The 12,497-nt window shown below is 33.7% G+C and overlaps 1 protein-coding gene across 1 annotated transcript in view; it reads right to left on the bottom strand.

The window, feature by feature from the left end:
- The window catches only part of LOC102696526 (putative uncharacterized protein MYH16), an 82,537-nt gene that overhangs the window by 34,544 nt on the left and 35,496 nt on the right, over positions 1-12,497 (bottom strand). Inside the window, exons 6-8 of the mRNA XM_015356045.2 lie at positions 9,480-9,566; positions 5,123-5,268; positions 2,957-3,047 (exon numbers count right to left, since the gene is read on the bottom strand). Of these exons, the coding sequence (XP_015211531.2) occupies positions 2,957-3,047; positions 5,123-5,268; positions 9,480-9,566 (324 nt within the window). The remainder of the gene's footprint in view (positions 1-2,956; positions 3,048-5,122; positions 5,269-9,479; positions 9,567-12,497) is intronic.

Below are 12,497 nucleotides of genomic sequence, written 5' to 3'. Positions count from 1 at the left end.
TGCTTTTGCTAAGCGGGAAAACTTGTACACTTTAACCAATACACATATCAGCTTTCAGTCCTCCAATCATGGTCAACTAACTTAAACAAAGAAAGGCTTTATTTCCCTAAAGAACTCCAAAATGAAGCATCTAAACTAAGATGGCATGTGCCAGACTACCCAGTACCTGATCTTTACTAAGCTATCTTCTCCTTACTCTGAAATGGTAAACAAAGATAAACCACAGGGATGAAGACTTTTTAAAAGACTTTTTTAATTCTTTCACAATTTTTTTTTAATATAGTCAATTAGGAACTTAATGTGACAAACATTCTGATGATTCAAGTGATTTTATCCAGTTTTAATAGATGAAAACAATAATAACAACGATAACATCATCCTTAGATCATGACAACATTGTGCTTGATGGTTTTTTTACCTTTGTTTAAATGAAAGCACTTTAATTGTTTTATTTCTTCAGAAAATCCTATTGTCATGTTTCTAATTTCACCAGTTGTGATAATGCTTAATGCACAAATGCTCAATGCACTAATTAAAAGGTCTATTTTTTTTACTATATTTTTGTATTTAACAAGATATACAGCATATTGTGTAAGTAGGAATTATTCCTACCTTTAATTTATTTTATTTCTCAAAATTAATGACCAAAATTAAATACCAGTAATATAACTAAAAATAAAAAAAAATAAGACTATAAAAGTATGTCATGTTTTCTTTACAAATAAGTGCTAAAAAAGTAATATTTAATAAAAAATCTTTACTCGACTTTGTGTAACACCAGACAACTACTAATGTTCTGTAAGATAAATGTTTATTGCAGACTTGGAATCCATTAAGGAAGAATTTTCAATAGTCTAAGAATGTACTGGCTAGAGCTTTTCCACAAAATCAGTCAGAGAGCTTAGAGTTAAATAGGCCATGAAATTTATTTCCACCGTTATTTTTTTTAAGATGTTGCAACTTTTAAGATGAGGAAAAAAGGGCAATTGCAATTCAGCTGAAAAATGCCCTTGTTTGTTCTTAACACTTCAGCAGAAAACTGTCAATTAGAGAGAAATGCAATCATTAAATACTGTACTGAGGACATGCCAATAGAGCACATTTAATTTTAAATACTTGCACTCCAAATCAGGCTACTCCACCTCTTAAATATATAATGAATATTTTCATCAAATAAGATCAATAAAAGACTGAAGTAGTTTTAACATTTGAAAACAGATACTGATTTGGACTTACTAACAGATCCAGTGCTGTAAATTTCTAAATGACCTTTTATTGTCGTGAAAACATCCCAACTCATATGACTGGGTCTGATATGGTACAGTATTTGATATGGTATTTGAGTTATGCAATTCCCCATATCAGCAAATAAACATTTTTACTTGCCCTACGCAAGCTAGGGTTTATGGCAAGATAAACATTAGGCAAAATTAGATTTTAAAATGAACATGTTGTATGTCCATTTAAGGGAGTTTATGTGCTAACATGAGTATTCAGTATCATGTCACTTTTACTTTGCAGACCGACTGAATCTATTGTAATTGAAGTTTTAACTTTTTTCAACACTGCAATAATGGAAAGAATATACAGTATTTAAATCTATTTTGGACACTAAGTCTATTCAGACATTATGATGCTGATTTCTGTTGGTTTATCAAATATATAAAAAACTATTATTATTTATATTACCTATTTTTTTTTAACAGTTGAAAATGAGTTGCATTTTTATTTTACATTGTACTGTTTGTACATACAGTACTTGATTTCAAACAGTAAGCATGTATCTGGAAAACATACTTGCTTCACATTTTCACTATTATTAGGACTGCTTTATTAACAATGGGAATAATATTTGAAAAACATTCAGGATGCTTAGACAATAGGCTTCTTAGAGAGATTGTGTTTTCCCTCTATCTTTTTTCTTCTCCTACTCCTTAATATTTTTGGAGAGATCGCCTAAAAAGTTAGGGCTTACTAGTGATTTATGTACAGTATGTTGGCAGCTATAAATACATGTAGTTGATTTTATTGTAGTGGGCAGCAAAAGAACAAGTGAAAGGTTTATTTCATGCCGAAAAGAGAAGAAAGAAAACAACGTTTCGGCCGTGGAGCCTTCTTCAGGTGTGAGGGTTTATTGTAGTGGTATGATTGAGATCTAATCACAGTATAATAATGATGAAAGCAAGCTCTAAAGCTTTTTATTTTTTAACTAAAGCTATAGCTTTATGTCACATTGACTGTTAAACTAGGGAACCATTTATCTATCTATCCATTTTCTAACTGCTTCTTCCAGTTCTGGAGAGTCGGGGAGCCAGTGCCAATCCCGAAAACGAACAAAGGTGCAATGCAGGGTACACCATGGACAGGATGCCAGTCCATTACAGGGCAGACACACACAAACACAGACACACACACTTAAGGCCTAATTTTCTCAGAAGCTAATTAACCTACCAGTATATTTTTGGACTGTGAGAGGAAGCTGGAGCACCCACAAAAACATGGGGAGAGCACACAAACTCAGATACCCAGATAGCACCCCAGGTCTGGAATTGAATCCAGGACCCCAGTGGAGCGAGACATCAATTCTAACCTATGTATGCACTGTGCCAGCATGCCAATTGGGGAACCAACAAAGTAAAACTATTTATGGGGTTCAATGATTTCATGTTGAAATATGGCTCTGTAGACACTAGACCATTTTTGTTTTATATATTCTGTGTGTTTTAGTACCATGGAACAGTGTGCAAGTGATCATCATCATCATTAAAACAAAAATAAAGCATGACATTTAAAAAAACAAAAGCTAAATTGTAGATGGTTTCTGTCATTTTTAACTAGCAGGAATTCTGTAATGTACAGTACACGTACACAAGTCTGCATTACTATAGCCTGTGATGAAAGAAATATATTCAGTGTTTATTCCTTGCAGTCCACAGAAATATTCTTTCAGGCTCACCTGCAGCTCCTTATTTATCTTCTGTAGATTCACATTTAAGGCCTCCTCCTCCTCCAGCTTGTTGTTTGTGGCATTTATCTCCAAATCTTTCCTGCAGGAACACGAGAGGGAAAAGAACAAAGGTTTGTTTTTTTTCAGGCATACTTGCTTTATGAACCATGCCATTCTCTACACGGATGGTTTCTGGTGATGCAGACGGAGTCATTTTACAATCATTCAGTTTTACCATTAAAACCTTGGTTTTCTTAAAGGCAACAACAAGATATTTTAAAACCAATATATCAGACAAACATGGGTTCCTATAAATATGGGTATATCATAGTCAAGTATTTAATTGTGAAAAATTAAAATGTGTCATATGAAAATTCCCATGAAAAGAGGGTTTCAAACGGAAGTTACTGAATTAACTACTTATACAGTACCTTTCTCCAACCATGTAGCCTTTTTTTCAAATCTTGCTTGGTTCACTGTGAAAGACTATCATATCAAACAGCTGTTTTTGCTTTGTTGTAATTGTGAGAAAAACATAAATGATTCTCTGTCTCCCCAGTGCATACCAATAGATCTGAGCTCTTCCCCGGCTTTTTCCTATTTAAAAAGAAGTTGACATCTGCATGGCAATGATGTTCCAGATTGCCTTAGGGCTTGCTCTGATCAAAGTGAAGATAGCTCTCCACAGATATTCTTTTATTTGTCTGAACAAGAAAACTGTGAGAGCAAGCAACCTCCCCTCTCACCCTGTGTAAGGTTAATCTGTAACAGAGGTGTTTCCTTTTATTAAGGCCTGACTCCTGCCTCCACACAGCCTTACCCCCCACCCAAAAAAAACTAATTCTTTGACTCAAATGATCTGTACATATTCTTACATGAATAGCTATTATTAAACATCCCTTGTGGAGTAATGAACCATAGAATGCCCAGTAACTGAACATCCCTCACAGCCTTAAAAAAATCTGTTAATGTGACAAGATCCAGAACACTTTGAGTGCAAGCACCTTCGCCCAGATTCTACTGAAAGAGTAACACTTTCTGGGGCCTGCTGTACACGCTCGTGAAGACTTACAGATGAACTCCAAACACACAGTCAACTGTGCTACCCCTACACTTGAAGAAGTGTCAGAAACTATTCTTACAAAGCACGCAATACTACTCAAAGTGGAGTGCGGTGACACAGAGCATTCACACTGGTGAGATCACACTATTCACCAAATTCAATAAAGAAAAAGATGGAATAGATTAGGATTTCTTAAGCAAATAAATTAAGTTTAAATTTTAGGATTTGGGGTGGAAAATGTTAGAAAAGAGTACATCTATATTTCCATAGCTTTTGGAAATATTCTCCATATGTACTGTATTATTATTTTCAGCTTTTTTTCTTGAATGCATAGCCATGAGATATACTGTACAAAAGGTGTTGGCAACCTTGATTTGAGAATTAAGAAAATACAATTTCTGATAATCATTTTAAAGTCAAGAATTTAATTATAAATTATTGTGTCATGAAAATTCTAATGAGAATAGTTTTTATTAAACATACTATTGATGCAGATTTTTAATGAAAAATGTTGATCTTAGAAAGGTACTGTATAGAGTAACTTACAAATACACTACTATATAAATAAAATTTAAATATATTGTACCAACTTTATACTAATGATAAGTCTTCAGTACACTGTATTTTGCCAACCATTCTATAATCATGGAAATGTTTTAATGAATTTAATTTTAAAACTAAAAATATTATTTTTCTAAGGGAATAAAGGGAATAGGGAATTAAAATATTCCTAAGGGACTAAAGCTTGATTTTACAGATTATGGTTTTTAAACAACCCAGTTCATGTACAGTAGATTTTGCATACAGTAGCTTCTGTATTCCTGCTTAAAGAAAATCATGAGGTACAATATACTGTACCAATTGCTCCATTACCTATACTGTAAAACACTGCCTGGAATTTGAAACTCATAAACATAACATAAAAAGAGAACAGAAGACAAGTGCAGTATGAGTCTAAGGCTGCAAAAAGCAATGTGTTTGCAAATACACAGTACATTTGTTAATGTTCTATATAGTTTAAGAAGATTATTTAAGAGTAACCAATTTAGGGTGTCAATATCAAACAGAAAATAAATTCTAAATTGGCTCATTAATGATCTTTCATGACTTACTTCTTGATTACCTCCTCCAGGTCTGTCTTAAGCTTCTCCATCTCATTCAGGTTTTCAATAGTCATCTTGCTGTCTCCTTCCAGTTTCCTTTTGGCTTTCTCCAGTTCACTTCTGTGCCTCCTTTCTTGCTCAAGAAGATACTCCAGCTTAAGGGGAGGATTTAGATGTGATTTCTTATCTGCTTCTAACAGTGAATAGCCTCTCCACTTTACTCATTGGACAAGATTGTTTACAGTATGTCTCTTATTCAAAGAGGTGGTCAGTTCTGCAATTTGCCTATACAGGATTCTGTTGAATCAGAAGACTCTACAATTCATGTCTATAACAATTCCCTTGTATCAAAATAATACAAGGTACTCTCACCAGGTTATGACCATGAATCAAGATACCCAATTTTAAAATAAGATTTTTACTAGTGATCAAGCATTGAGTCAACAGGTTTTCTGCTTCACACATTTTAACAGTGAATTTTCAGATCTGAAATTGTTAGTTTTGGCAAACATTATTTTAATGACCATGACCAGAAACATAACAATTCTCCAGCATTGCCATTGCATTTTAATTTGAGTAGGTTGACCATGATCACATAACCATTTTTGCCATTTAGACTAACTTTGTGCAATACAAAATGTATTTCAATTTTATGTAATTGGAAGAGTCAATATTTGCTGAGTTTTTTTATATACTGGAATTGAAAAGAAGTCATTGCATATCTGTTCTAGCCTTGAAAGCTTCTACTGTAGCTTATAACTGACGACAGTTTGAAACAGTCTAAGACCTGTAAAAGAATGCTGCAGTAATGCATGGTCAATAATATTAAAAACATTTTTATTTAAAAAAATCTACATTAGCTTTACGTGGGTTTAATATCAACACTGTGAAATGTACCAATTAAAATAACATTTTGGTTGAATAAATGCTTAAATTATATGACAAAATAACAAAAAAATATGGAAGCATATTTCAGTGAGTATAAATCTGTCAGAGAGCTATATCTTTTAGCAGTGCTGGAATGCAATGTATGCAATAACTGTCAGTAGTCAACATATTTAATGACTGAACATTAATGGGTACAATGTATATACAATCATCCTTGTGCAATTTATTATTGTAAGAAAATGCATTTGTAAAAAAACTTACTTTATTATACTACTGTATATACTGTACCAGAGTGGCCGTTATTTTTGAAAATCTAAAATCTCATGCTCTCACCCCCTCAATATGCAGTACAATATGACAAAATTATCCAAGTTACCAGAAAATATCATGCATGAAACTTCAAGGTAACTGAGATTTACTTACTGGTGTCTGCAACAGGGTTTGAAATGATAGTTTACTTTTTTGAATGGAAGCCGTGCCCTGAATCCTGATATACAACATGGAAAAAGAATTGCATCTGTTCCTTGTTGCAAGTTAGATGATTATTGAACTCTTGTATCATGGCCACACTGTGATTCTCAGTGTCTCTGACCACCTTTAATCCCTTCTTATGGTTGATTATAAAATTGAAATCATAATAACCAAAACATTCTAAACTCACAGGCAATGAAATAATTTAATCTAGACTCAGTGACTGCCAATCACCATGTAAGGGATACAGCTAGGTAGAAAATAAATGCTGAAAATTAAAAGCTGTATTGATATCACTTTTAATGTCACTACATGGTAAAATATCAACTAGACACTTCTAAATACATTCAAAATTGATTATATTTTGCAGAGAGCAATTCAACACAAATTAGAAAAAATGAGAGGGTGAGCATTCAGACTTTCACGTTTTATTATATTTATAGGAACTACTGTACTCTATTATAAACAGTACACTGGATATTATTTATCCATTCTTCACTACTAGCAGTAAATCATTTCTACACTACTATCTTATTGATCAACAAGAAAAATAATAAAAATTATCCAAATATTTTTATGACCGTTTTCAAAGAAACTCAAAACACTGATTTGCATAATGGATCTCAAAAGGACCCCAAACCAGGTATGTTATGCTGTTAATAATGTTAAAGAACTAGAGCAAATATTTAGATCTCAAACTTGCCAGGCAAAATGCAACTGCTCACCCAGTCTGTGAAAGTCAGTGGTCACAGTTTTTGAAGGATCCTGTTAAGATCGCAGTATTCATAATGAATATATCAGAACAGGTATAATAAAGATAAAAATATGCATTCTGGTCTGTGACACCACAGACCACTCTCATTCCAAAAAATATACCTAATAATTACATCAGTATGGAAGACTGGAAGGTCATCTATGGCTTTTGCACAGGAGCTGTAAGAGTGATGAATAATGCTTTTGTGTCGTCTTCTGAGCGAAACAAGGTCCTAATTGGTTTCTGTAGGGTTGCAATACAGCAGAAATGTAGAATAAAGCCCTGATATGCAGAATGTTAACTATAGCCAAGGCAGATAACCAAATCCATGAAAATTAAGACAGGTCTGTTTAATTATTGGTCCTATAACACTAAAGGCATGATTAACACTAAACGGTTACTGCAGGCAGCCTCTATACCTTGTGCTCATGTCATCAACTAAATCATATATTTTTTTTAATCTTATTAAACTCCACAGCTTTCAAAAGCCCCAGGATGCCCCTAGAAACAGTCTAATTTGTCAGTGTGATTATGACAAGCTGACAAAAGAAAGAAGATATACTGTACTGTATATAAATGGTGAAAAGAGAAGAAAGAAAGCATAATGTTTTGGCTGTGGAGCCTTCTTCGGGTGCGAGTAGCTTCAGGTGTGAGGTGAACTACTCACACCTGAAGAAGGCTCCACAGTCGAAACGTTACGTTTTCTTTCTTCTCTTTTCAGCATGGAATAAATCTATTACAGTACTTGTGCCTTTGCAGCCTACACATGCTGACACAGCTACCCACCTGAACTATATATATGGTTGTGTGCCACAGAAGAAATAGCAACTAAATTAAATAATACGATAAAATATGGACCTTTTTGTGCTTTGTAACAGTAAAGTAGTTTTTCATTGTGACCTAAAATGGACTACAGTATGTGGACCTTTCAGTTTATGTTGCTGTCATTTGTTGATTGAACCTTGCTCAGCTTTCTCATTTATTCACTTCCTTTCAACATGATGCACAACAAGTGCCTTGGAATTATTTAATCTAACCACATGAGGAAAACTTTATTTAATCTCTAATAAAATTAACAGTAGGATCTAAGACAAATACAAATATGTTTTCTGTTTCATTAGAAGCAAAAAGTGTAATTATGTAATAAAAATTCTCTGCTCAAATTCCTTTAATGGTCAAATAAAAATAAAACAGGAGAAATCTGCTTGTGTGTATAATACAATATTATTGTTAAAAAACCAATGAATTTTATACAGGCATAAAATAAGAGCTGAAGTATGCAAACTAACTAGCAATAGCACAAAACTGTCTCATTACAGCACTTTGGAAGGACACAGTGTCACGCAAAGCCCAGCAATTGAATTTGACCTCATTGTTTATTTGCTCTAAACAGTTATGACAAAGCTTTCTTGAAAACCAAAGTTATTTTTTTAAATTTATGGAAAGTTAAATTAAAGGGATGATTTTGTAACAGAACAGTACAGAACAGAACAGATTACTACACTTACAAATAAAAAAAGTGCTTGAAATCCAAGACAACAAAAATGCATCTTTATTGTGGTAACCATGAAAAACTAGGGAAATTTTTGAATGATCATATCAAAAGTATTTTGAAGGGCTATTGTTGTAGGACCAATAAGGTAGCCATCTCATTCTAAAGCAATATATAGACATTGCAGCTACAGTACTACTGATGACTTATATTCCTGCTTTATTTTTCATAATTTTATTGAGGTATTCAATCAATAAGCAGCCACATTTAACTTATTCACAAATTGATCAATACATTTTCTAACCATTTTCTACAGTACATGGTCATGAGAGAGCTGAAGCCTCTCCCAGAGACCAGCAGACAAGCAAGGGAAGATACACCACGGATGGGACACTGGTCCATCGCAGGACACACTCAGACACCAACACACACTCATGGAGAATATTCATACTCCACACAGATAAAGCACCCCATGTCCAGAGCTGAGCCAAGGGTCCCAGTGCTGCGAGGTAGCAATGCTAACCACTGTGCCAGTTTGCCACCAAGCATGGTTTCAAAGAGTAGCAGTGCATACAGGAGAAAATGACAGACATGTCTTTGAGTAAATCTCATTACTGTCATTACATTATAACTTTTATTTTTTGCAATTAAATATCTCCATTCTACAGATGTCTACATTTGCCATTGTACATTCTAAAAAACAGCTGTCAAGCCAATACTGCATGACAGAAGCATACTGTAGAACACCAACTTTTACTCACATCCTCTGTTTGCACCTGCAGTTTAGCTTTTTCTTTGGTTAGCAGGTTGACTTTCTCTTCCTCTGACTGTAAGTCCTCAAAAGCCTGCTGTGAAAGCAAAGCAACACATAATTCTGTCATTAAAAAACAACAGTACAGTTATTTTGTATAGTATCATATTTTATATGCACTTCATGTTTGGCTTACTATTATGCTTGTCCTCATTTCTGCTTCCAAAATAAAAGAAAAGAAAACTTGACCCAATATATTTTGCTACTTTTGAAAAGCACTGTAAAAATCTTTTTAATGAGTCAGTAACCAGAAGGAATTCATTAAACTTTTTTACTCAACAGCATGTTCACTGACTTTCCTAATTAAGGAGTAAGATCTACAGTATCTGTATAAGAAAGATTTTTTTTGTATTTCAGAAGTTGACTCCTGGCTAAGAGGGAGCCTTGAAACCAGTTTTCTCAAGAATAATTCCTTACAAGCACAGCTTTCTATAAAGGGTAATTACTGTGAAACAAGTAAGAAATATTTTAATCTGTTATAATACACAGTATACTGCACATATTTCCTGTGCCAAAATACAATGGGGTGAAACCCAAGAGTACATTTTGTCCCTGCAGGTTATCTCTCCCACAGTCTTTTGTTTCAACAAAACCAACATTTCTGAAATGCAAGCACGTCAGTCATCCATTCAAGGAATCCAGTCCAATGACAAAATATATTAGTACAGCAGGCATATCTATAACAAGACTGTATTAATTAAGTGATATTAAATAGCCACACAATCTTAATTCTTTATAAAACCTGAAATAGAAATAGAATTCTTTAGAAAACCTGATTTTATATCCCACTGTTTCAGGTGTTGCTGTTATAGTCCATCATTTGGCAGATGTGTTTAAACAAGCAGATGGTGGTTTAATATCCATGACTTTAGGTGGAATTCTCCAGCAAGTTAAAAGGACAGCCTTTGTAAAATTGCTACTGTGAAACATCTGATCTGAATTAAGGTAGTAGGATTAAAATACTTAAGAAACATCCATAACAGAAAGGGAAGAAATTGCTTTATTTTGTAGAACAAACATAACATCCTGTATCATAAAAGGGCACTGCTGGAATGGCCAGGGCTATTGTTGGATACGATTTATGACAAGCCTGGGGAATGCATAGCTATATGGTGAGGTTCTTTTCAAAAGTCTTTTTTTTTGTTACAGTTGTGTTGGTTATATATTGCAGTGTTTTGTCATTTATAACACACAATGCTTTTAAAATCGAATGATCTTTTCAAAGGATCTAAGGGGTAATAAAAACTTTTCACTATTTTCCCTTGCTTGTCTTCTAATATTTTTACTAGCGTTTCTTCTCTAAAATCTAGAGGGAGAATACGCCTGCTGAGACAAGGTTGTAAAAATTATTCAGTTACTGTATATTAGATGGGTTTTTTAATCCTTAAGGATAAAATGTTGAAATTCAGCCTGTTTAACTCTTGTTTCCTGATTAATTGGTATAGCATTTCAAAAGGAATATCAAATCTGTTGCACCACAATATGGATCAATATATTTTTTTAAATGTTACTGATCTCATAAAACTTTAAAACTTGTCTATATTTAAAATATCACCCTCTCCAAGAGATGGTTTTGGACTAGTTTCTTCATCCTTTTTTTGAGTTAAGAGACACAATTTGATATTCTGCCAAGTAACAAACAACTCTAATGTCTTTCAGATCCCACCTTCCATCCAGATGGCTTCAATCTATAATATACTTATATCATCAAAAAGATTTACTATCCCCAAGGTGTGACCTAGACAAAGAGAAATAACCAGATATCTGAATTGAAATGTTTCACCATCTGTCACAGAGTGGTAGTGGAAGCCAACTGTATAATTACATTCAAAACTCCCAACAAAACTATAATTTCTTCTACAAATAATGCAGCAAAAAGTGCATTACGAAGGCACTTTGGAATTCCTACTATTATCACTACCAAGGGTTCAACTTGTAGTATCTTACTCAAACTAGCATATACATGTAGCCCAGTAAAAGCAGTCTGGTTATCGGAGTGGCTGTTTTTGCCAAAACTCCTGATCTCCAAGTCACATCACATACTTAGTACAGAAGATATTTTGAAATATCCACCCCGATGAACTAGAACACCAGCACCTAATGATGAAAATAATCATCTGAATACTGAACATGAGTTTACCAATCAATTGGCTGAGAAGAATACTCTATTATTGTACTTGTCTCATGACTAAAGTTTCCTGTTGTGCTGGGTAAAAGAAACCATACATTTGTTTTAGCACTTTTCAATGTGTTGTAAAAGCTCTTATTTAAATACATCCTACATACTGAAATTGAATATGTTAAAAACAGAATTGTTTCATTCGTGACTGCAAACAATAATCTTCTGCCCAATCCTCAAGTTTGTTTCAAAGCATTTTATTACAATTCTATGCAGATACAGAATGTAAAGACACTCTACCATTACCACCCCGTTCAGAGATATCAATCATCACTCAGAACAGAGAATTAATTACTTTCCAATTGCAGAAGGAACAGTGAGCTTCTTCATGGGCTAACCCTGCTGCAAAATCAATCAATACCTGCAAGGGAAGTGTTTTGAGGAAGTTCTTGCCTAAAGGCATCAGGCTACCATTAAAACAGTCACAAGTAGATTATAGTCTCTTGCATACCTACTGTAAGTACAGTGTGATGAAGGATGAGAAATTGAAGAAATGACTAGTTAAATCCTATTTTCTGAACTGTACCCTGTTTTTATAATCATTTATAGAATGTATTTCAACAATAAAATCCTGGTAATAATTATGCATTCTATATGGTACCAGTCGACATAGATCATTACATATAGTACACAATTCATTCAAGATTCTAAAACATTCCATCAGCTGTCTGTCCCATTGATAGAAAAAGAAAAGGCATTCCTCAGCAAGAAAAAAGAATCTATAGTATACAGTATATACAGTACTGTATATCATTTGAATTATTTTTTCTGCTAACTCGAAAGCTCTTG

The sequence above is a fragment of the Lepisosteus oculatus genome, chromosome 9 (assembly GCF_040954835.1).
Source record: "Lepisosteus oculatus isolate fLepOcu1 chromosome 9, fLepOcu1.hap2, whole genome shotgun sequence".
NCBI classification, from domain to species: domain Eukaryota; kingdom Metazoa; phylum Chordata; class Actinopteri; order Semionotiformes; family Lepisosteidae; genus Lepisosteus; species Lepisosteus oculatus.
This window is presented reverse-complemented; position numbering and strand designations above follow the sequence as displayed.